At 33.8% G+C, this 21,583-nt stretch overlaps 7 protein-coding genes and 1 long non-coding RNA gene across 9 annotated transcripts; 5 read left to right on the forward strand and 3 right to left on the reverse strand.

Moving 5' to 3' along the window:
• Positions 1-613: 613 nt before the first annotated feature.
• On the reverse strand, positions 614-2,648 carry LOC124442164 (26S proteasome non-ATPase regulatory subunit 8-like). Its single transcript, XM_046992648.1, has 9 exons — positions 2,362-2,648; positions 2,197-2,269; positions 2,023-2,125; positions 1,853-1,946; positions 1,710-1,781; positions 1,612-1,642; positions 1,383-1,455; positions 1,187-1,298; positions 614-854 (listed from the first exon to the last, which is right to left on the reverse strand). The coding sequence occupies exons 1-9, from the start codon at positions 2,488-2,490 to the stop codon at positions 723-725; spliced, it is 819 nt and encodes a 272-aa protein (XP_046848604.1). The 5' UTR covers positions 2,491-2,648; the 3' UTR covers positions 614-722.
• LOC124442160 (protein FAM98A-like) lies at positions 2,614-11,246 on the forward strand. The gene is given in 13 exon segments (XM_046992643.1): positions 2,614-2,885; positions 3,260-3,399; positions 3,462-3,515; positions 3,599-3,616; positions 3,619-3,743; positions 3,813-3,920; positions 4,282-4,362; positions 4,871-4,987; positions 5,080-5,179; positions 5,350-5,432; positions 5,494-5,587; positions 5,686-5,769; positions 11,092-11,246. Coding segments are annotated over 13 exon segments (1,047 nt in total). The 5' UTR covers positions 2,614-2,847; the 3' UTR covers positions 11,097-11,246.
• Positions 7,513-12,423, reverse strand: LOC124442156 (potassium voltage-gated channel protein Shaw-like). Of its 2 annotated transcripts, none has more exons than XM_046992637.1 (5): positions 11,533-12,423; positions 9,221-9,731; positions 8,993-9,129; positions 8,584-8,820; positions 7,513-8,333 (listed from the first exon to the last, which is right to left on the reverse strand). In XM_046992637.1, exons 1-5 carry the CDS (start codon positions 12,142-12,144, stop codon positions 8,211-8,213), a joined length of 1,620 nt encoding a protein of 539 aa, XP_046848593.1. In that variant the 5' UTR covers positions 12,145-12,423; the 3' UTR covers positions 7,513-8,210. The 2 variants fall into 2 exon arrangements, with proteins under 2 accessions (XP_046848593.1, XP_046848595.1); XM_046992639.1 differs by having other exon boundaries at positions 8,243-8,448.
• A 596-nt stretch (positions 12,424-13,019) lies between these two features.
• Positions 13,020-14,672, forward strand: LOC124442163 (glia maturation factor beta-like). Its single transcript, XM_046992647.1, has 7 exons — positions 13,020-13,192; positions 13,358-13,453; positions 13,529-13,578; positions 13,755-13,804; positions 13,901-13,983; positions 14,260-14,333; positions 14,430-14,672. The coding sequence occupies exons 2-7, from the start codon at positions 13,420-13,422 to the stop codon at positions 14,499-14,501; spliced, it is 363 nt and encodes a 120-aa protein (XP_046848603.1). The 5' UTR covers positions 13,020-13,192; positions 13,358-13,419; the 3' UTR covers positions 14,502-14,672.
• On the forward strand, positions 14,669-17,249 carry LOC124442161 (activator of 90 kDa heat shock protein ATPase homolog 1-like). Its single transcript, XM_046992644.1, has 11 exons — positions 14,669-14,854; positions 15,210-15,289; positions 15,359-15,410; positions 15,522-15,666; positions 15,951-16,071; positions 16,133-16,212; positions 16,279-16,324; positions 16,435-16,538; positions 16,636-16,737; positions 16,813-16,864; positions 16,936-17,249. The coding sequence occupies exons 1-11, from the start codon at positions 14,775-14,777 to the stop codon at positions 17,106-17,108; spliced, it is 1,035 nt and encodes a 344-aa protein (XP_046848600.1). The 5' UTR covers positions 14,669-14,774; the 3' UTR covers positions 17,109-17,249.
• Positions 17,250-18,001: 752 nt separating this feature from the next.
• On the forward strand, positions 18,002-18,344 carry LOC124442165. The gene is made up of 2 exons (XR_006947168.1): positions 18,002-18,042; positions 18,141-18,344. It is a non-coding gene; the product is annotated as an uncharacterized LOC124442165 (long non-coding RNA).
• A 1,032-nt stretch (positions 18,345-19,376) lies between these two features.
• On the forward strand, positions 19,377-20,473 carry LOC124441831 (tetratricopeptide repeat protein 9C-like). The gene is made up of 4 exons (XM_046992301.1): positions 19,377-19,701; positions 19,771-19,823; positions 20,012-20,135; positions 20,208-20,473. The coding sequence occupies exons 1-4, from the start codon at positions 19,443-19,445 to the stop codon at positions 20,300-20,302; spliced, it is 531 nt and encodes a 176-aa protein (XP_046848257.1). The 5' UTR covers positions 19,377-19,442; the 3' UTR covers positions 20,303-20,473.
• Positions 20,280-21,566, reverse strand: LOC124441829 (mitochondrial genome maintenance exonuclease 1-like). The gene has a single exon (XM_046992297.1). It carries the CDS (start codon positions 21,547-21,549, stop codon positions 20,416-20,418), a length of 1,134 nt encoding a protein of 377 aa, XP_046848253.1. The 5' UTR covers positions 21,550-21,566; the 3' UTR covers positions 20,280-20,415.
• Between the last annotated feature and the right edge of the window lie 17 nt (positions 21,567-21,583).

Genomic DNA, 21,583 nt, shown 5'->3' on the forward strand with positions numbered 1-21,583 from the left:
GGCTAAGCTAGAAGAGCTTTTATATGAATACTGGTAGGATAACAGGTTGACTGAGCGAAACGCATTAGTCGCTTTTCTTTGCTGTTTCTTGCCAATTGTGAGAAAATTCCTGTTTAAGGAATACAAAAACTTGCGGTGAATTAGAAAAATTCACGGGATTATCAGTCGAGATTACTTCGTCATTAAAAGCTTAGAAACTTCCTTCTTTCGTATCGCAAATTAACTTGAATTAGCCGTCCGCATTTTCAGATTGTCGACAATTATTTCATAGATATAATCTTGGTAATTTAAAAATAGCCAATTCTTGTTGAATTACCATTAGTTTCGCGTGACTTTTCCTTGGCGTGATGTTGTCGATTTCATTACGAAGGCGCAAAGTTCCATTAAAATCAAGTAGTCCAAGTTAGTACGTACATCATACGATCATGATGAACTTTGATCCTCATTTTGCAATTTAATGATATTGCTATCATAACTTGAGAACACACATTGAAACAAATTTCGTAACACTAAATGAAAAGCTAGTAAAAGAAACTGTAAAAACTAGGACAGGATTTTTTTAAAATCTCGAATACAATGCGCTTGGCCGCGCATTAAATAAGTCTGGAAAGAGTGGGAACGACAAATAGCATTAATTTCCAGAAATGGTAAACAGTAAAGATAGTTGCTATTTATAGTTTGAAGCAAGAAACAAGTAGAAAGAATAAGTTTTATCACATATTTTAGACAATTCTCTCAAGTTCTTTTGCGTATTCTAGCATATGTTGTATTGTGTTAATAGACGGGATCTCTGCTTTGCTCTCAGACTCTTCTTCAAAGATGTAGAAATTTTTCGTGTTTAGTTTCCATCCGCGCTGAAATAAAATGTTATAAAGTAAGTATAATGTTGCATTCTGAAATAATGGAGGAAAAAAATTCTTATGAAATAAGCCATCAAGATAAAATCAATGAAGAAGAATACAGAACTGGAAATAAATCGGTTCCATCATTTATGTCTGAATGAAAAACTTAAAATGTTCTACTTTTTTTCAAACTTATCATCAAACAACATTTGTTTTAATAACAGCCTTTTGATGATGATAAATATAATCTGCATTTGAGAGTCGATATTTTTACACCGTTAGCGCGTAGCAGATACGTACATTCCGCTCGCTAGAATAGTCAATGAATGAAATTGAAATTTCACCTTCGCTCCAAATGACTTTGTATCTTTTTCTGATTCTAAATACAACATTCTTCGCGCTTCAATGAACGATATTTTTTGATATGATTTCTCCAAACACGCAGCAATTTCCTCTCTGTTGAAGAGAAATCATGTTAATCAACTTTCAATAGTTAGTAAATAGCAAACGTAATTTTTTATCGAAGAAACAATCACATACCGTAAAGTGTTTATCAAGATATCCATAAAGACATGGTAACTTTTAGCTGGAACATTTCCCTTGCTAAAAATACCTGCAGGGAATAAACTGTTTAATACAGTTTTCTATAATCAACATCAAGAAGTAGTATTTTGGCTGAACCCAGTAGCAATGCAATGCAACGATACTGGCAAAGTCTTTGTGTCAACAGTTATGTAACTTGCTTCAATAGAGATCTCACTAGTCATACTTACTTTGTTGTAGTTTCCTTCCATCAAAAACTGAAAGAAATTGATAACATATGGTAGAATGAACATTGATGTACTATTTAAAGATATAAAAACAAACCCTTTCCAACTGTACAGGATGTTTGATGTAAACATTCTCATTATATTCATTTGGTGGCAGTAATTCCAGTTCCTGAGAAGAAGACACAAAATCAAGTTTGTAGATGGTCCTAATTGAGAATTTAGTGTAGGAGCAATACATACTGTGTGAAATTCGGCCAGTCTATTCTGAGCCAATAAGAGAAGAAGGTTTAAACCCAGCATTTGGTACATATATGGTGACTCCTGGAGTATGCCACTAGGAGATATGATATTAAGCCGTTAAAAAAATTGATTGAGATACTTGCTATACGAACTATCCTGCAATATAATACCGATAGTCTAAATAGTATGGTTTCAGCTGTGCCATGTATCTTTCAAAGGAAGGTATGTCATTTTTTTCGACACTCCACTGTACTCCAATTTCTAGAACATCTCCTATCAAATACCACGAGAAAATTATTTTGAATAAAATCAACACTTAATAAAGACATTGTTCATTTACTTACTGGCAAGAACCAATTCTTGCGGTTTTGGAACAGATGTTGATGTTGGAAGAAATGATAGTCCAGTCAAAGCAACCTTGGTAGAAAGAAGTTGATGATTCTACGACCTTCATTCTGACGTATAATATGACAACATAAATTTGATGAAAAGTGACAAATTTTTCTTGCCTTCAAAGAACTCAAAAGTTTGCCACATTTCTCTAGATTAACCGGCTTTTTATTCCAGTCTTTAACCAACGTCTGATACATGTTTACCACATCGTTAATATTTACCGAAGCCATGTTGTCTAGCTTCATGTTTTATAATTTACTTTTAAACATACCGAAGGCTCGTACGGTCAGCCTTGCAGCCTCGATACTTCATGTTCATAAAAATCTAGAGATTTGTAAAAACTAGTTTTTCGTTCGTAGAAGCTTAAAGAATTTTCTTTAGAACTTTACCAAGCTTTATATTAAATTGATTATTTTGTCCATGTGAATGTTAGCAAGATTTATGCAATTCTCATTTCATTACGTCATTGTGAAAGTTTGACGATGTAATGGGTTTGCATTTATTATACACCTTATACAACGATCCATTCAAATGTCCTTGCAAGAAAGAAAGAAGTCTTGTCCTGGCTGTGTATTAAATTTCCCCGTTAGGTAGGAAGTACAATGGAGAACGATATTCTCGATTCGTTAGAAGATTTAGGGTGAGTATTTCAGTAAATTCACGATTGAAAATGGCAAACGGTACAAATTATTCTATGTCTAAATGTGGGACCTTTATTTGTTTAAAGAGCGCTTTATGTGAAGTAAGAAAAGGAAAGTAAAGTTTAGCTTTGCAACTTTGTAATAAACTTTTCTGAAGAATTTCTTACAGTTATTTGTTGAATTAGTTGATTCTAGTAATGTGTGAACTCATTCTAACTCAGAATAATATCCAACTGCCTTTATGCTTTCTTCAAATAAGAATTTATTGATTCAGTTTTATGCTTTTGTATCTACTAACTTATGAGTGAATCGTTCAAGGTTTGTTCTTCGCAACATAATCAGTGTTGAATTTAGTTATGATATTCATGTGTAGGTACAATGGTCCACTAATGAAAGATGGTGCTCTTCTAAAATGTGTAAAAAATGCTGATATTACTCTTGAGTTCATGGGTTTGTGTAAATGGCTTACAGATGAGATACAAGTCTTTACTGGAATTATTGAAAATATCACAGGTATTCATGCAAGCACTAAAGCTCACAAAAGCTTGGGTGAATGCCAATATTATTTTATGTAGGAGCAGATAAAGATGAGTTTTCCATTGAAATTAGTGGCTTTTTACGAGAATATGGTATGAGTGTACATTACAAGCAATAATTCTGTCAAGATTTCATTTTATTGAAAATGGTGTTTTTGCTTATTTTGCAACTTTAGGCTGTTCATATCCTGAACTCATGGGGTAAATGCTCTGAGCATAAAGGAAAATCGGCTATTGTTACTAGGTTTCTTAACTTCTGAACTTCAAGCTTGTAGGATGCTGGGTTTGGATGACAAAGAGATGGATATTGAAGAGGCAGAGGTTTATTTACAATTAATTTATTGTTGTATTCAATATATCATATTTTAACTTTGTTTACTTAAACTTTAGGCTAGTCCAGCTTTTAAAAACATCAGTGCTATATTATCAGCTCTCCATCTATCTCAACCAAACCAAGAAACATCCATATTTAATGTGTTCTCAGATATTGAGAAGAAAGTATGTTGCTTTACTTTGCCTATTGTTTTTGAAGTAATGACAGTGTTTGGTGTTAAGGCATGATTTTATTCTTATTGTATAAACTTTCATCAATTAATAATCATGCTTAATTTTTGAGAGATTATACAAACTGGTAAATAAAAGCTTCTGTATCATGTACATTGTTGCTTTAATCAATGGAATCTCTATTTATTGTTATCTTGTCTCGCTATTATTCATCAGTTTACGTCAAGAAAGTGAATACTATAATTTATCATCTATTTTTCTAAATAATAGTACATATCTTTCTTTAGTAAACCATGCATGGATGTTAAAATTCACTATTTGTCTTATTAGCTCATCATTTGTGAATGATTTTTAGGTGAATGATGTTATTCGACAAAGTCCTAGAGGTTTTCTCGGCGAACCCTTGTTAACCAAACGACTAAGCCCAAAACAATGGGTATGTCTATTTTTTACTAGTCTGTTGGTAAAAATGGTGCCTTGTTGCTCATGCCCTCTAGAGACAAAATATACATGCATAGAAGACATAACAAAACATAATGCTCAACGTAATGCTTGCTGTGAAATATACTTCTTAAATATCTACATGACATATTATTTTTATTTTGTCTTTATTCATTACAAAATTTACAGTTTCATTTGCTTGGGAGAATTCGCTTTCATACTCCTTATCGTAATGCCTACAACACTAACATACTGTGTCAGTCTACAGTTACACTATTCTCTTGGTATTTTATAAAACATTTAGGTAATAGTTTTCAATTGTTTAAATGGGCAATGTTTCAGGCTTGTGTTAAACGACACTCCCACATGCTAAAATCAGGTCATCCAACTGAACTTATCCTACTCTCTATGTTCATTATTTACCAATTTCAAGAAACATCTACGTTACTGTCAATGTTTTTTTTTATTATATTGTTGTTTTGTAATTATGATTTTTTCTGCAGGCTCAAGTTGAACAAATTAACAAAACTTTATCAAGAGAATATTCGTTACGTAGACAGACATTACTGATGCGTCTCGATGTCACTGTTCGTTCTTTTCAATGGTCTGAGCTTGGAAAGGTACATTTGTCATTTATTAATTTTTTATAGCTTTTATGTTTCAATCATTGCAAATATTTTGCTTTTTCTTTTACAATCTTTGTTTAATGAAGAAAAAACAAGATTCTATATCTGGCGATTTTCAACCAATCAGAAGGTCGCTGGAAATCCATGCACCCGTCTCCATTGCAGATGTCCTAGCCGCTCGTACTGGTAAGAAGCAATTGCTTTTTAACTTTCAAAGAGAACTGTGTTATTTTGAACTTTCAAAAAGAATTGTTTGATGTTTACCTTTCAAAGAGAACTGTTTTATTGTGAACTTTCAAAGACAACTGTTTGATGCTGTCCCTCCAAACAATTGAGAAATGTTTCTAAACGTTAAGATTTGACAAAAGTAACGAAAACAAGCGGTGGTGAAATACGAGAAAAAACAAAATGCGCTGTAAACAAAATAATGATAGGAAAGGTAAAATTGACTCGATCATTAATTACAAATAGCATGTTGTTCACTAAATTTCATCGTTCAGGTTCCTTTCAGAGGTGGTAAACCTTCGTCTCAGCCACCCCCACCGGACATGCCACAGTTTTCAAAACGACAGGAACCACCTAAAGATCAAAGAGGTATAAAGAACAAAATACATAACTTCTTACCTTCACGTTACAAACTTTGAAAAAAGCTAGCGAGCAAATCCACAATTGAACTTCTTGTTTTCGTACAGGAAATAATCTTGGTAGTGCTCGAGGAATGCGAGGGAGAAGAGGTGGTGGTAGTGGTGGTAATCGTGGTAACCGACTACAGGGAGGTACAAATTTTACCGTATTGTATTATTCTAGCAATTTCGTTTCACAACTGCAATTCTTAATGCGTAAAGCGACTAATTTCTCAACGCGCAGACTTTTCACTTTTTTACCTGCGGTTTTTGTCTCTTTGGCGGCTTTTTTCACGTTTATAAGACTCCGTGTATTGTTCAGGTTCAGGTTGGACAAATGGAGGAGGGGATAATCGTGATCGTGGACCAGACCACGGACGAGGTAACAAAGGTTGGGGAGGGAACCAAAATGGTCGTGGGTTGCATGATGGTAATCCATTTGGAAACCCAAAGTCGTACTTTCAACATGATACCTATCGAAGCTGATAGAGCTCTGTGTGGCCTGCATAAGGGTGTGTTTGAATGGAGAGTGTGTGTGAGCCCGCGTGCATCGAAAGCCATTGAAATGTCATGGCATTTATAAGTGAAAATATACTAGATGGTTTTATTTTTTCTCACACAGAAGATCTGATTTAAAATAGAAAATGTTGACGTTCATCAACTAACTACGGTTGTCGTATTCTGTTCTTGTGCCTTTTGGTTCTGCTGGCGTGTTTTTGTCATTTTGTAAATGCTCGATTTGACAGTTCTGCTTGAAATGCTTTAATTTAGCTCTAAATGCCATCAATGCTGCCAACGTTTTCCAAATGTGTCAAGACAATAATATTTATAGTTCTGTAATTATAATCAATGATTAAATCATGAATTTTTCATCGAAAATTTGTATTAAGGTTATTTTGCTTTTCACACGAATTCCCTATAATCTCCATATATAATGCTTTCGTGATCAATCTGATTGGCTAATTCCATAATTAACTAGATCATCTACGTCATAGTTACAATCCTTAACCTCTGGAGGGGTTGTTCAAATTCATGATTCATATTAAGGATTCATATTATTATGATGTTTCTTTTTGTTCATTAGAACAGCATAAGTTGAGGTAGTGGGTTTGTCTTTTTGTTCTTGCACTTTGTCTCCTTCTACTCCTTTAACGACGCTTGTAAATCTGGATCGCGATTGACATCTGGGTCGCAATTACAATCTTTCATTTCTGAAGTAGTTGGGATGGGTATTTTCTTCATTTCAAAAGCGCAGGTGGAAATAGCTGGTCTGCGTTTTTGTTTCTATTCTCTCAAAGATATTTGGAAAGTTTGTATCATGTTTGTATCTTGACAGCACGGAATTTGCTGCTTTTCAAAGTTCTACGTACAATGTCTATATTTTCTTACGAGGCGGAAATTTCATTTTAGCTTTTGCGAAGGAATTGTAGAGCTAGAAGTTAGTCGTCACTGTTGGCAAAATAAAAGTAGAACACCTGTTATTGATGACACATCATCGACACATCCCATTGTTGTCATAGTTACAAGCGACCAAGAGAACGAGGCTGGTATGTTTTGAAAGCCGTTCTTCTTCGGCTTGTATTCGGCATACTACGCTAAAGAGCCGAAAGAAATGAATAAATTATCGTTTTTATCGTTTTTTATCGTTTGGATAAAAACTTGTAGTACGTAAGAGAAGCGAAAGGCTTCCAATGTCGTGTACAATCGAAAAACGTATGCCATCAAGAAATTCGATATGTTCTTTGTCGTCATAAGCAGGTTTTACGAAATAAAGCACAATGGAAAGCAGGTCGACCTAAATGCTTTTTTGTCGTAAAAGTTTGAGCTTCTACTAGAATCTAGTTACAATTCGCTCAATTGCTAATTTAGCTCAAAATTCATAAAGTTTGAAGGTTGTGAAGTAGCTTGCATTTATAATTTCTTTATATCTTTCAATAACTGTTCAATTTATTGGAGGTGAGGTGATGTGTATAATACTGATTACACCACACCAAAGTAAAATGAACTTTCATTCTAGTTACATAGTTGCGATGAAGACGTTATCTTGTCATATTCAAGATACCTTACTTATCTCATCAATTTCCTTTTCTTCAAAGTCACCCATTGCAGGTCACCTCATTATTCACGTTTTTAAACGCTTGAAACAAATCCGAGCGAAAGATTTGCCCTCCACTTTGCATGGTGTTGGTTTTTGGCCTCTGAAACATGTCATTCGGAGGCCCATTGATGTTAAAGATTCATTCATTAGTAAAGGTTCATTAATAAAATATATAAATGTTAGTCCGTTTACTAAGAAATTGTGTTCTTTTTAATATTACTAGTTAACCAATGTTAAACCATTTACTGTCACACTATGAACATGTGTTTATGATTATCACCGAGAGTATAAATCTACGTTTGTCAGCGACATTTTCTTGTTCGCCCATTGTCATCAATATGCAAACTCTTTTTGCCATGATAATCAAAGTCTTGTTGTCATGATGAACCCGGTTTTGGTGGTACCCATAGCACAGACTATTCCAAGACGTCAGGTCTTCAGTCACGCATCAACCATGGAGCGAGTGGACTAATTAGAAGTTGCTTCTACCAAAAGTCTAACACTCGGGATGTTCAGGAATTGATATACGCACTTCCTTCATTTTAGATACGGGTGAACCGTTAGGCTTTTTTGGGTATTTTTTATCACTAAATGGCCCAGTTTCCTCGTAATCCATTACCTTGAAAATAATGGACAAAACTTAGACAGATAGCAACACATGAAATGTTTCCCAATTCACTCCTTGTCATCAAAAATATCTTGTTTCTTTGTTCTTATGACTGTGATCTATATTCCTGCAAGAAATGTTTACCTTTTCATTCACCTATTGAGATGAAATCTGAGAATTTCATTAGATAAAGTCATAATACTATCTTTCCTTTCATTCTGTCAAGTGTATTTAAATCAATATATTAGTCTAATTCACTCACTTTTTGTCGCTTTGTCATTTCCACGGTTTCTATTTCACTATCTTGATTATAATCTTCTTCCTCTAAGGTTGAAATAACAGACGAGTACCTACTTCGACTACGAAACGATCGTCGTCGTCCGTTATAATTCTGTTGTTCATCATTCGAAAGCGAATTCTCTGGAGTGGCGAACTGCAGGCCATGTAAATCACTGTTTATTATCTTCTTATTTACCCGCTTAGGTAATTTCATTTTAACCTATGGTAAAAGATACCACTTCATGTTTTGGCCATTTGGTAAACGTTGAAAACGCGAGATGGAGTTTTCTTTGCGTTTCAATGTTGAAAAAGACCTTGGGTCAATGCTTACATGAAACTTTTCATTAGCTCGATTCCCATTGGGGATTTCCTCGTTATGATGAATGACGTACCTTAGCATAATTGTTGTATAACGAGAAGTTGCTAGCAACAACTGACACGGGCAAGGCCATCATCAAAACACCACTCAGTGCGCATGCGCCTCCCACTAATTTTCCATACAAAGTTGTAGGCGTGATATCACCATAACCTATATAATCATTGAGTATACAATCAGTATTACAGGATATATTTTCCCTGCAGAACATAGGAGGAGTTGACTTCTCGTCTGGAAGCCTTACCTACGGTTGTCATGGTGATCAACGACCACCAAAAGGAGGCGGGAATACTTGAAAAATGTTTGTTGTGGTTTTTTTCTGCGTAGTATGCTAAGGAACCGTAGGTAACTACCAGTGTTGAAAAGATAAAAAACAGAAGGAAAAGTTCTCGTAGACTTCCCATTAACGTCTTTATGAACACTTGAAGCACATAGGAAAAACGATAGGCCCGAAACGCTCGATAGAAACGTAACACGTAAAGTAGTTTCAACACACGCAAACCCTCGTATGGAAACGCAAGTATCAAATAAAATGGTAGAAAGGCCATCACATCAAGCCATGTTTGTATTAATTTCAAAAATGATTTCTTGTCTGGACAAGTCAACAATCGAGCCACGAATTCAAAACTAAACCAACTTATCAAAGCTTTTTCGAAAAGGTATAGGATATGCCACGTGTCATTATCGACCAAAGTTGAAATCCAGAATAGAATAACGACTACAAATGCCAGTATTAGGGAGATGAGACTGAACACCTTTAAAAGAATAACGACTAGAAATGTCAGGATTAGTGAGCTTAGTAAACGATCTAACTAACTAAACAGGTTTGCAACCTGGTTTACAACAGTATCAGCTCATTTTTCTGATTTGTAAATTGTAATATAGGCTTTACTAGATAAAACTGTCACTGCTTATTTGAATACATAGTGAGTTGAATTGTGAAAATGTTAATATTAATCAAACGCACTAATAACGTATGAATAGTCATTAAAACAGTCGAATTTGACAGCTCACGACAGTGAAAAAATATTTTCAATAGATATCAGATGAAGACATGTTTTGCCAAAAATTTTATTTAGCTCTTTGTGATTGCATTAAAAAACAAGTCATTTCAAAGTTCGACTGCATCGTAGCTATATACACAGTTGCTGTCATGTGATCAAGAAGTTTACGTTTATATTTTGAACTTTCGTACAGCAAACATGCGCCAAGGAAAAGTTCTTAAAATTAGCAAACAAAACGCAATCAGTTACTGGAATTAAACTGCATTGGAACTATAGAAACTATACATTTTTAAAATAATGCGTAAATTTGATAACTGATGCTAATGCCGTTATTACTTTTTTGCTCCGATACAATGGGAACTAAGTGATAGAGCGTCGAGTATCACTTAAAAAGTACTAGAAATGACAGTAGATGATGAAAAAGTATTCAAATAGTCATTTATATCGCATTACGTGTAGTTGTTTTTAACAACTTTTTAGCATAACATATCCATTCTTTTGCACTGTCATGATTTAATTATTGTCTTCGCTACGCATGCGTGTACAGTGTGGAAGCGACGACAATAATTACTTTGCTTGAGTGGAGCGACGGCATTAAGGCGCGATTATTATGAGAATTGCAATTTGAAACAAAATATAACACACTTGTGTGACACTAATTTTGTCTAATTATACAGTAAATTTCAACCTTTATAAGACGAAAACAAACAAGTATTTTTTGACGGAAAATTATTGCTTGAATTAAATCAGAACAAGAAAGAAAAAAAATGCTTCCTAGTGGTACATGTCTGTGATTTTAACTATGGCAAGTTTTTCTTTGAAATATTGAGGCATATCTATACTCATTATGCTTGATATAAATTCGCCTTTATGTCATAATTACAGTTAATTCTTTTAAATCAGCAAAACTATTATTTTGTTGCAAATTATGCATAATAGGTGTATACATCTTCTATAAAAAATACCCTAAATGTTTGTGCATGTGCTGGTGGTCACGTCACTATAATAACGCTGCTGGTAAAAGTTGAACATTGTATGTTCACTCTGGATGGCATATGAACGTACTTTTTCATCTTATTATTTTCTCATTTTCACTGCTATTTTTGCCTAGGTTAAATCTCGAAAATATTGCAGAATGTACTTTTAAAAATATCTATGGTCTTATAACGTGGAAATTATCGAAAAAAATAGTCAAATTGACGTTGTTGGTAACGTATTTTTCCATCTGTTTCATTTTAATAAAATATGACATTTTTCAAGAAACAAGCTGAATTCACTGACAGCTGAGTGAAATGGAAAATTATTGCTTTCATCAGAAAATATTCCAATCGAATTGCAAACATTTTAGGGCATAAAAAACCATACCGTAATCTTTATTAAAATACAATTCATGTGATATGCAGACGGCAAACACGACATCTGCGTAAAGGCGTGTAACAGGTGAACGATAAAATTTCTTGTTAAATTTATGTTGAAAGTATGAATGATAAGCCTTACATTTGAAGTGTTCAGAAATATTATAAATATCTTAAATACTTAAGTAGGCACTCACCCATGCCCACTTTGACGACTTTGGCTTCTCTAATAACTTCCACACGAATTTTGCGCATTTATTCCAAGATTTTTTTAACTGCTTAGTTCGTTTGTCGAGACGGCTTGGTTCGTGTTTCTTTGTTTCACAATCATCCTTAAAAATATCATCAATATTTTCAATTTTTTCCTCTTCATCCGACGGGCACTCTACAAAGCTCTCTTTGTCATCCATTGGTCCAAAGTCTCGCAGTTTTTCTTCCAATTCATTATGCTCATCGTAGTAAGACCAACAACACGGTTCTATAAGCTTTGGGTTAATGCCCCAAAAACTCAATTCCTCCTCAAACATTGGTCCGCATATATCTCTTGGAGCATGAAGCTTACCGGTCCTAAAATAGTTCAATATGTGGGAAAACATTCCCGGGTGACGGTCAAAGAAGAACTCACGGTTAGGACGACGATCCTGTACGACTCGTTCTCTAATCCATGACAAACGTGTGTCAGTAAAATTATTCAACGTGCTTAAACGGGTTTCGTGCTTTTGACCGCCAACGTTCAAAATCACTTTCAGTAGATCATCAGAATTTTGATTCACATAATCGTTGCTACCAATCGTTGTCCTCTTGGACATATTCACGATTGTTGCGCCAACTGGCCGAGTTCAGTTGTAACTATCGTTTAGCGTCAAAAATAGAGACGACGATGCCGGCTACTGTCTCAACAAGAATGTGTTAGTTAAGACGATAAAAACGATTCGTTCTATAGGTAAAAACACTCTTTTGTCACTTCATATGTCGTATCTATGTGTGATACACAGCGTCATCTACTGTTATTGTCCTTTGTTGGCCAACTGCAGCTTACAAACACTCGTCCAAATGCTAACGTGTAAATAGAGGAGAATATTATTCAGCAACTTGCACCAATGAGCAAGCTGCATTCCATATGTTTACTGTCTTTGGCAAACAGATGTCATGTCGTCTGCCGTGTTTTTTGTAGCGATTAGCATTAATTTTCTTGTCATGCAAGACAATCTCTTATCCGTTCCTCACAGCTTATGCGCGAGTTGTTATTCAGGACTTGTACGATACGTTTATTGGTTTATGCCTATCTCTTTCCAGATCTTCAGTTGTCAAGTATTTCCTGTCAAAAGTTGCTTTTGTGTCGCAAGATGTTCTTCAGTTAAAAAATGTTCTCTTGAAAAGACACATGTCAGTTTTACTTATGATAGATATCTTCCGGCATCCTGCTATGGCATTTTAAAACTTTAACGATGTTTTCTTCTTCAACTTCTATCATAGTTGCCAACCTATGTAAATATGTAATATAGATACAATCAATCAATACAAAAGTTGCTGTGCAGTGTGCACGGTCTGTTACGATGGGATGGGAAGAGTTATCGCTTGTTTAAGTGATTTTTTGGGCCGTCTATGGTTGAAATGAGAGTTGTCAAACTTTTGCAAAAAATAAGACCTTCTTCAATGTTCATTGCCATACATAACGTGGAAGTCACGCGAGATAGCGTGCGTGACAAACATTGCACAAAAATCAAAGAATATATTTACTATTTAAATAAATCGATTGCATAAAAAATCTAAATAGATTTCTGGGCCGCTTATGTTATAATTTTTATTTTATAATCCAAAGTTTCGACAGTTTCACAAGATTGTATTTATAACATGGTAAGATTTTATTACTATGATATGATAAAAAATACATATTTTTCAGTGTACCTTAAAGTTTAACCCGAAATTATGTGAATCAAATCAATCAACGTAAAATATTGTTCGAATTTTCGGTGAATATTGTACAATAATAATTTGTACTTCACTTTTACACTTTGACAGTCGGGTGGCTTAGTTATATGTGATATTGATGAAGACCTTTGAAGAAAATAAAGAAATTTAAGATGCGCAAGGAGAAAAATAATGCTGCTATAATCAGTTAGTAAATTGTTTTCTGCAAAGATGTGTCGATATATTCAGCGAAATGGATTGAATTGGCTATTTGTTTCATAGTGAAAATCAACCAAGAGAAACTACTTATTGAGGAAGATGAAGAGTTAGTTGTAAGATTTGGGTTTGTTTTACGCCTATGAAATGTTTATTAAGCTGTGCTAACATTGCAGAATTAAAAATATTCTTTTTGGCACCATGTTTTACTATTGTTTAAGGTTGTATTGGTCAAAAGCTAAACTAAACAATACATATGTGTATATCAGCATTTAATCATTTCTTTCTTCAGGATATGACAATTGAGGAGTTTCAGGAATCTTTGCCAGCGCATATACCTTCATATCCTTTGATACCCTCTTTGGACAATTTAGATATTACAGCTGTCTTTTGTTTTTATTGCTATATACTTATAAAAATTTCTTGACTAATATTCAGATATTCTGTCGTTTCATATGTTTACAAACATGATGATGGTCGTGTTTCATATCCATTTTTCTTCCTTTATGTTTCTCCTCAAGGTGTACTTTATATAAAATTTAAAACTGGTTTCAGCACTTTCTCTTTCTTTTAAATTGTTTTGTTTAATTCTTTTCTACCAAAAAGTCATTAATGGGTTTTTTGGGCAGGTGCAAGGAGTGACACCCCCAAGCATCAAAATTCACCCCTCTAAAATCCAGACCATTACTTTGTGTTACATCACTTCTTTTCAGCTCACCCCTATAAAATTTTAGCACCTCCTTGTAAAAAATATGAAAATCTGCCCATGCTAATAATGTTTTCATTCATTTATGCAGGGTGCAAGCCTGAACTTCAAGTGATGTATTCTGGATCAAAAGTGAATTTAGTCCATCAGTGTGGGGCAACAAAGGTTAGTTCTCCATTCAAACCTGTTTAGGCTCTCTCTTTAGTTGACAACATTTATTTTTAGAGATTTAAATGTGGTTATTTTTTTACCTTGTGTTAGGATTTTGAAGTAAGAAATGTGGATGAAATTAGTGAGGACTGGTTGAAAGAAAAATTGAGATTCTTCAGATGAGTTTATGTGAATGACATCTCTTACTACTTAATTGAAAACAGTGAATTGAATGTAAATTTTCTACTAATCATACATTATGCATTGTATGTCTACATAAGTATTTTTCCACCAATTTTAAACATTTTCGTTAAAACACAATTTATGAAAATTAAATATAGTGTCTTGTTGTTATCCTGACTGATGAAAACAAGTTAATGCGTAGATCATCAGTGAATGTCATTTGTAGTAGTAGCTTGTAATTTATATTTTTGAAAGCCTGTGTTTTTTTACAAAATGGCCAAGTGGGGAGAAGGCGATCCTAGGTGGATAGTAGAAGAACGAGAAGATGCCAAAAACGTAAATAATTGGCATTGGTAAGTGCGTTAACATGTGTTCCTTACCATGCCTGAGTGAAATGAAATTCTTACGTAATAACTAATGTTGTTTTCAAGCCGATTTCGTTTACAGCTTACGACCACCACATTCATGTTTTGTAAAGAATGAATTATAATTCTCATGTTAAACAACGCTTTGTTTGTTAAAGGCAGTTACAATGATAGAGGGGTTTTTTTGATAATTTTTCCACCCAATGGTACTTTGACCTTAGCTCGTCATTTAGCATGCTGCATTATGAACCAAGTCAGAATTATTTCAAATTTTCATTTTAAAATTTTTGTGTTTGGTTTATCCTTAAAGAGATAACGTAAAACTAAAGAATTTTTAAATTAGGAGTGAAAAAAATGCAACACCCTGGTCAAAAGCTCGTCTTAAAGAATTATTCACAAAATTACAACTAAACTTTGAAGGAGGTTAGTTAGAATGATTCAGTGCATTGTAAAAAGTTTACATTGCACTTGAATATTTGGATTTTTGTTCAGGTGAATGTGAAATAGTGGAAGTAACAAAACTAGAGGGAGAGGCGACGGCCAAGTATGACCGAATCATTTGATTTCTTCCTAATTTACTCAATATCATTATTTGTGTTTCTTTTACATGATGGTTAATTGATATTTTCTTGTTTTAATGTTCTTTTATCTGTAGCAATCGTAAAGCAAAATTAATTTTCTTTTATGAGTGGGAAATGAGTCTGGAATGGAGCGGCTCTTTGACTGATGGTGATGATATTATCAAAGGGACTATTAAGATACCCAATTTAAGTGAGGAAAATGAACCTGAAGATATTACAGTAAGTTTATCTCATATTTTTTGGAGAAAAACCAAACTGGAAAGTTTGCAGAATGTGCAAGGAAAATGGAAATTTAGCTGCCATTTTGCACGGGTAGAGTTTTTAAATTTATACAGGTTATTTTACAAATATAGTGGTTGTTGTTTTAAAATCTTACCCAATTACATATGTTCAGGCATATCTATGTCAAAAGTGCTTGCCAGATATCTCTGGAGATGCAAACTTTCCAGTCTTTCCAGTTTGGGAAAGAGACAAAAGATAATACATGTATGTTTGCATGCTAGATTGTGTTTAGCACTGAGAAAGAGAATGAAGAGTCTTATAAACTAAAACAGCTGTTGATAAAACATGGGACACCACTGATACGAAAAAATCTTTCCAAATATATCAAAGAATTGAGAGAAGGTCTGTAATGATGTTATAAAGTCTTACATGAAGTATTACTTATACTTTAATTGTTTTCCAGAATTTAGTCAAGGTTTGGTATTACCTACAAAAACATCCACAAATAAAGTTAACATCAACAATGATTCAAGTATAAGTAAGGTAAACTAAATGTTCAATAAAAATAATGACCTTAGAAATGTTTAAAACTGATGTTGATCCATGTAGGAATTCAAAAAGGCTCAGATTAATGATGCAAAGCCACAAAAAAAAGGTTAAACTTTATTTCTGGTTTATATTTATGTTCTTTATATCAGATCATTTTTTGCCTAAATAATTGTTTCTGCATGATTTGTTGCCAGAATAATGTTTTACTTTTATAAGATGATAAATCAGTTGGTTGTCGGATTGAAACAACAAAATTCTCGGCAAATGAAGAGTTCCTTACTTCAGCAGGAGAGCTTTATCATATTTTGACAAACGAAGAGGTAATAGATAAAATTTAGAAGAAACTATGTTCAACCTAGAGTAGTAAAATCCAGTTATATAGTAATCCATAATATTTAATTCCTGACTCCTTTCAAGAGGGTTAAAGGCTTCTCAAGATCAGATGTGAAAATGGATTCCATGAAAGGAGGATCATTTGTTATGTTTGGTGGAACAATAAGTGGAAAATTTTTAGAGCTTGTATGTCATGATGTCAAAGTATATTTCTTACATTGTTGTCATTTTTACATTTTTAATGTTGATTTATACTTTTAGCTTCCAGATAAGAAAATAACAATGTTGTGGCGTTTTAAGAATTGGCCTACAGGTAGCTTTTTCTTTATCTTTGTGAATATCTATGGTTTGATTTTGTCTGAAAAATTTCTTTTATCTGTATAGAGCATTATTCAACAGTTACTATGGAATTATACCAGAAAGATGATAGAACAGAGTTGAAATTCACACAAACTGGTATCCCCAAGTCAGATTTGGAGAGAACAAAACAAGGCTGGACACAGTACTATTGGTCAAGTATAAGACATACGTTTGGGATTGGACTGAAGTATTTTTGAACTGTGAATTTTTGATAGTTGCCACAAAATGGCATGGATCAGCTTTGCGCATCTCATGAAACTGCTTAGCATAAATGAAAGCTTTGTGTAAAATAGCAAAGATTAAGAGAATTTACAATCAACATGAAAGATGTATTTGGATTGTGGTGGACCTTTTTTAATGGAGATTTTTCTAGTTATGGTCATCTTTTTTCAGATTAGTTCTATGTTTCCTTTGACATAAAAAGGACATTCTTGACGATGATGAAAACTTGTTTTGATATGTGTTACATAAAGTATTGCATGCTAGTCAATATGGTTTCCACCAAATGTGGTATGTTTCGCTGCAGTAAAATGGCATATACAACCACAAATACAACCATCCGACTGGTGCAGCTTAAGAAAGACATTTCAGGCTTCAATTTAGTGAAAATTTTTAAAATTTCATGTTTGAGAACAATATTTCTTCGTGTATCCATGTTTTTTAGGAGTTTACAACATCAAACGTTCGAAGCAAGGCACCACAACCGATCAACAGGGTTCAGAACTCATAAATATCTATCTGAGAAGTCTGGCTTGGAGAATGATACTTAGACTAATTATACTCTAACTTTGTTAATTCAAGAACACAGTACTGGACTACTGGTTTTTGTTAATTGGGGTATTTTTGGATTACACTGGCTAAATGTATCAATTCAGAAAGAAATTCAGAAGCTCAAATGAGTTCTTTTACAATAACATTGAGAGGAAAGGAAACACATGAATTGATGATGTGGTATGAATTTTGAAAGTGTTCTTTTTATTATTTGTAGTTCCACAAATTCATTATTTTATCAGATTAAAAGTATGTGCATATTTTTAATTAAATAATGTTCTTTATTTTAAAGTAAATGGTTTGAACCCGGGAGTATCGTTACATGTTTGTCATTTGACTCTGAAGATGACTACCGCTAAGGTTGTTGAAACATCAGTCAACAACAACAAAAACAGTCCTTCTCAGGACTATACCAACCTGGACAATCTCCATGTACAAACATGTTCTTTATTTTGTAGGATTTGCAAAATATCCTTACCAAGGAATTTATCTCTATTATGACAGAGGAATCCAAACAACCATATCATCATAATCAAGTAGTTCTCACTTTATACTTTATACCACTAGTCGTGCTTTTAATGTGTTATATAAAATAACAATATGCTTTATAATTGCTTATGCATGAAACACTGTGTAAAAACTTATTAATTAAATGATATTTTGAAACTGTAAGTGTGAATGATTATTGCATACTTTTTGTTTCAGAGTCATCTGTCACCTATTGGCCACTATATTGGGCTATTGCTACAGTTTGACTTTGCATCAAATATATATCATGTCAGAAATCATTTGTTGTTCATATTTATGATGCAAACATAAAAGACAAATTTTGAAAAAATGAAAATCCCGTTTTCGGTCCATGCCTCCCGATGAGTGTTTTGATTTGATGCCTATTCCTTTCGGCTACTCTGCGAGAGAACAAGAGTTCGGAATGAATTTGAGGTGTTGCAAATAATTGGAAAAAGGGGGGTTTGCTTCAGTTGTTAAAGTAACTTTTTATTACATACAACATCGTTTAAATGGAGGGTAATTTGGCACATCACACTCAAAACAAATCATCGTTCCAACTGTAAGTCTGTATTATAAAGATATTTTTGTGCACTAAATGAAAAATTGGTTGTAAGTGCGCTTGAAAAACCTTATTCCAGACTTCAAAATATTCCAGCTTTGTCCTGTATGTACGAGGCATACTTGAAAGAGCTGAATTCTAAACCGAGAAGCGGGTGCTGAGCTGATCACGTTGTTGAATAGGAAAATATAAAAATGTAAGTGTATTGCATTGCGATTTTGGGGCTGAAGTTTATAATCCTCTGTATTGAAAACAATGATCAAATACACAGCTTTAATGTACTCGTTAGATTTTTAATTTGTCATGAAAGCACACACAATGTAAAATTTACTTTTTTCTGTAATATGACTGCTAATTAGGCAGAGGTCTTTGTGAATGTCTTTATTTTCCCATTCAGGGAGGTATTGCGATAAATTTTCAAATTTGTCCGCCATTTTTTTATAAACATGAATTTTCTGTGACGTCAATTCCGTGCGTATGCCTTTTATAGATCATAGCTCTCGACCAATGAAATTGCTCAAATTCCTCTGGTTATTATATATGACATTAATATATGTTATGGCCATTGAGGTCTTATAGAACTCAATGGTTATGGCCCAGTTATCTTTAGGTCAGAGGTGGGCACGTATTTGGTCAGCGGAGACCCTCATTTATACATTTTTTAGATGGTTTTATTTGTATACGCCAGAAAATGGATGCGAAACATATATCAAATTCTAAAGAAACAGACGAAGACAAGATAGAACAGGCGGAAAGATACAAAGCGGAGGGCAATGAATTGTTTAGAAATGGTGATTTCAAACCTGCAATCAAAAAATATCATTATGGCTTATTGTATATCAAAGGCATCGGCGAAAAGCATCCGGTTACAGGAGAGCAACATATTTTGACAAGTGAATGGAAATTACGTCACGATCAAATGAAGTTTGGTTGTTATAATAACCTAGCAGGTGTCACATCGTTTTTATTTTATTGATGGATTTTTACACTGTGTATTGTAAATAATTATTTTCACTAAGCTTGCTTGATGAAAGAGAGAAAATGGGAAAAAGTGATAGAATATTCTAATAAGGTATGAGATATCTTATTTTAAGTGAGGTAAGACCGTAAAAGATATCTTGTCAATTAGCTATCTAATTGTTTACGTCAGTATAGTTGTTAGAATGAATTCACCTGTGCTTGGACATTGGTCAACCACAACATGTGATGCAACATGTTATAACACAAGAATATGGCCAATAGTCTCATTGTATAATTCAGGCTTTAGAAGTTCAACCAGATAATCTGAAAGCATGGTTTCGAACTGCGCAAGCACACTTTCACTTGGGAAATTTGGATAAAGCACTGGAAGGGATAAAAAAGGCTGAAAAGATTGAGCCAACTGGTGAGTATATTAAGTTTACTATCACTGCTTAATTACCACATTCTTATCCATAATGATCAAATCCTTTTATAGATGTAAATGTCAAAAAGTACCATGTAAAAATTGAGCAAGAACTGCGGAAATATAGAGACAAAGAAAAGGCAATTTATGCTGGAATGTTCAAGTAATGAGGATAACAATTTAAATACAAAATATTTATTACAAGCATTGGGTATTGAAATGTTTTAGATATTGAAATTTTTTATATTTTATTGAAAGACATTAATGTATCAAAATTTCTTCAATATAAGTTATTTGCATGGAATTTATGTAACCTTAAAAGCCAATCCTGCCAAAAATGTTTGCACTGGTTTAAACATAAAACATGAACATCAGCTGGAGAACCATCTTCATAAGCAATTACCAAGACACAATTTCTAATTAATGTTCCCCTTGTTTTATTAGTAGCATTAATAGCACCTGCATATGCAACCATTTGTATTGGATAGTCACCACATTCATCAAGATTCTTCTTGCGATGTTGACTTGTCTTCCATTCTACGATACAGGGAATATCTTGGTAAAGTGCTAATGTGTCCATTTTACCTTGATAATGTAGAAATGGATGATGAATTGCTGCCTCGCTAACAATGTTGCCAGTCAAGTCATTAAGAACATCTTTTGTGCTTTCCACAAAACCTTTCATTCTTTCTGGAATAATGCAATGTAATTTGTCTATTGCTAAACATTTGTGGATGAAATTGTGAAACTCTGTTCCCTTCCTTTTTGCATTGTTCATTTTATCTTGGAAAGCATCTTCACCTAAAAGAGCTTTCTGCTTTTTCATCCAATGAGAAATTGCAAATAGTTTGCTTTTTGGAGTTGTATTTCGCAGAATCTTACTTACGCTGGGAATTCCTTTCACTTTAGGAGGGCTTTGCCCTACTAAATCTTGAGAAGAAAATATGTCTTCAGGTAAATCATTGGTATTTGGTACGACCTTAAAGTGACGTACTTGCCCAAGGCCAGCAGTGGTTTGTTCTATTGTTGAGCTATTTATTCTCCAGATATTGTTGAAGGAATTTTTACTAGATAATGACAACCCTTGTAGGTTTGGTGTAAAATATTCCGCATTTTGCACAGGTAGAAATGGATGTTGTAAAATATCACTTTTAGACAAAATATCTTTGTGGAAGTTGACCAGATCTATCTGCATCTGAATCGTCTTTGTGTTCGCTCGAATGCCCAGTTTTTTGCACCATTTTTGAAGTTCCCGCCTCGACATGTGGGCGATCTCATGGGAATCAAACCATTTTTCAGGGAACAAGGCACTTTTGTGATTGTATTGATCAGTAAACATTTTACTGAAAGCCTTTTGAAGCCTTACGGTTTTCAAAATCCTCATTGGATTTGCGCAATTTTTGGTGAGAATCATGTCTTCTCAAGTTGTTATGTCATCATTAGTTTGA

Source organism: Xenia sp. Carnegie-2017, unplaced genomic scaffold (genome assembly GCF_021976095.1).
Source record: "Xenia sp. Carnegie-2017 unplaced genomic scaffold, XeniaSp_v1 HiC_scaffold_20, whole genome shotgun sequence".
Lineage (NCBI taxonomy): Eukaryota > Metazoa > Cnidaria > Anthozoa > Malacalcyonacea > Xeniidae > Xenia > Xenia sp. Carnegie-2017.

Bases quoted from the DNA above. Each gene is read 5' to 3' on its own strand.
- LOC124441831 (XM_046992301.1), top strand. From the start codon at position 19,443: ATGGATGCGAAACATATATCAAATTCTAAAGAAACAGACGAAGACAAG. The intron at 19,702-19,770 runs GTGTCACATCGT...ATTTTCACTAAG, and splicing joins TTGTTATAATAACCTAGCAG to CTTGCTTGATGAAAGAGAGA. The intron at 20,136-20,207 runs GTGAGTATATTA...ATCCTTTTATAG, and splicing joins TGAAAAGATTGAGCCAACTG to ATGTAAATGTCAAAAAGTAC.
- LOC124442163 (XM_046992647.1), top strand. From the start codon at position 13,420: ATGCGCAAGGAGAAAAATAATGCTGCTATAATCA. The intron at 13,454-13,528 runs GTTAGTAAATTG...TTTGTTTCATAG, and splicing joins AAATAATGCTGCTATAATCA to TGAAAATCAACCAAGAGAAA. The intron at 13,984-14,259 runs GTGTACTTTATA...TCATTTATGCAG, and splicing joins CCTTTATGTTTCTCCTCAAG to GGTGCAAGCCTGAACTTCAA.
- LOC124442156 (XM_046992637.1), bottom strand. From the start codon at position 12,144: ATGTCCAAGAGGACAACGATTGGTAGCAACGATTATGTGAATCAAAAT. The intron at 9,130-9,220 runs GTAAGGCTTCCA...ATGATTATATAG, and splicing joins GATCACCATGACAACCGTAG to GTTATGGTGATATCACGCCT. The intron at 8,821-8,992 runs GTACGTCATTCA...CTTTTACCATAG, and splicing joins TATACAACAATTATGCTAAG to GTTAAAATGAAATTACCTAA.
- LOC124442164 (XM_046992648.1), bottom strand. From the start codon at position 2,490: ATGAAGCTAGACAACATGGCTTCGGTAAATATTAACGATGTGGTAAAC. The intron at 1,782-1,852 runs GTATGTATTGCT...TCTTCTTCTCAG, and splicing joins GACTGGCCGAATTTCACACA to GAACTGGAATTACTGCCACC. The intron at 1,643-1,709 runs GTTTGTTTTTAT...AATTTCTTTCAG, and splicing joins ATCCTGTACAGTTGGAAAGG to TTTTTGATGGAAGGAAACTA.
- LOC124442161 (XM_046992644.1), top strand. From the start codon at position 14,775: ATGGCCAAGTGGGGAGAAGGCGATCCTAGGTGGATAGTAGAAGAACGA. The intron at 15,411-15,521 runs GTATGACCGAAT...TTTTATCTGTAG, and splicing joins GAGGGAGAGGCGACGGCCAA to CAATCGTAAAGCAAAATTAA. The intron at 15,667-15,950 runs GTAAGTTTATCT...TTTGCATGCTAG, and splicing joins ATGAACCTGAAGATATTACA to ATTGTGTTTAGCACTGAGAA.
- LOC124441829 (XM_046992297.1), bottom strand. From the start codon at position 21,549: ATGATTCTCACCAAAAATTGCGCAAATCCAATGAGGATTTTGAAAACC.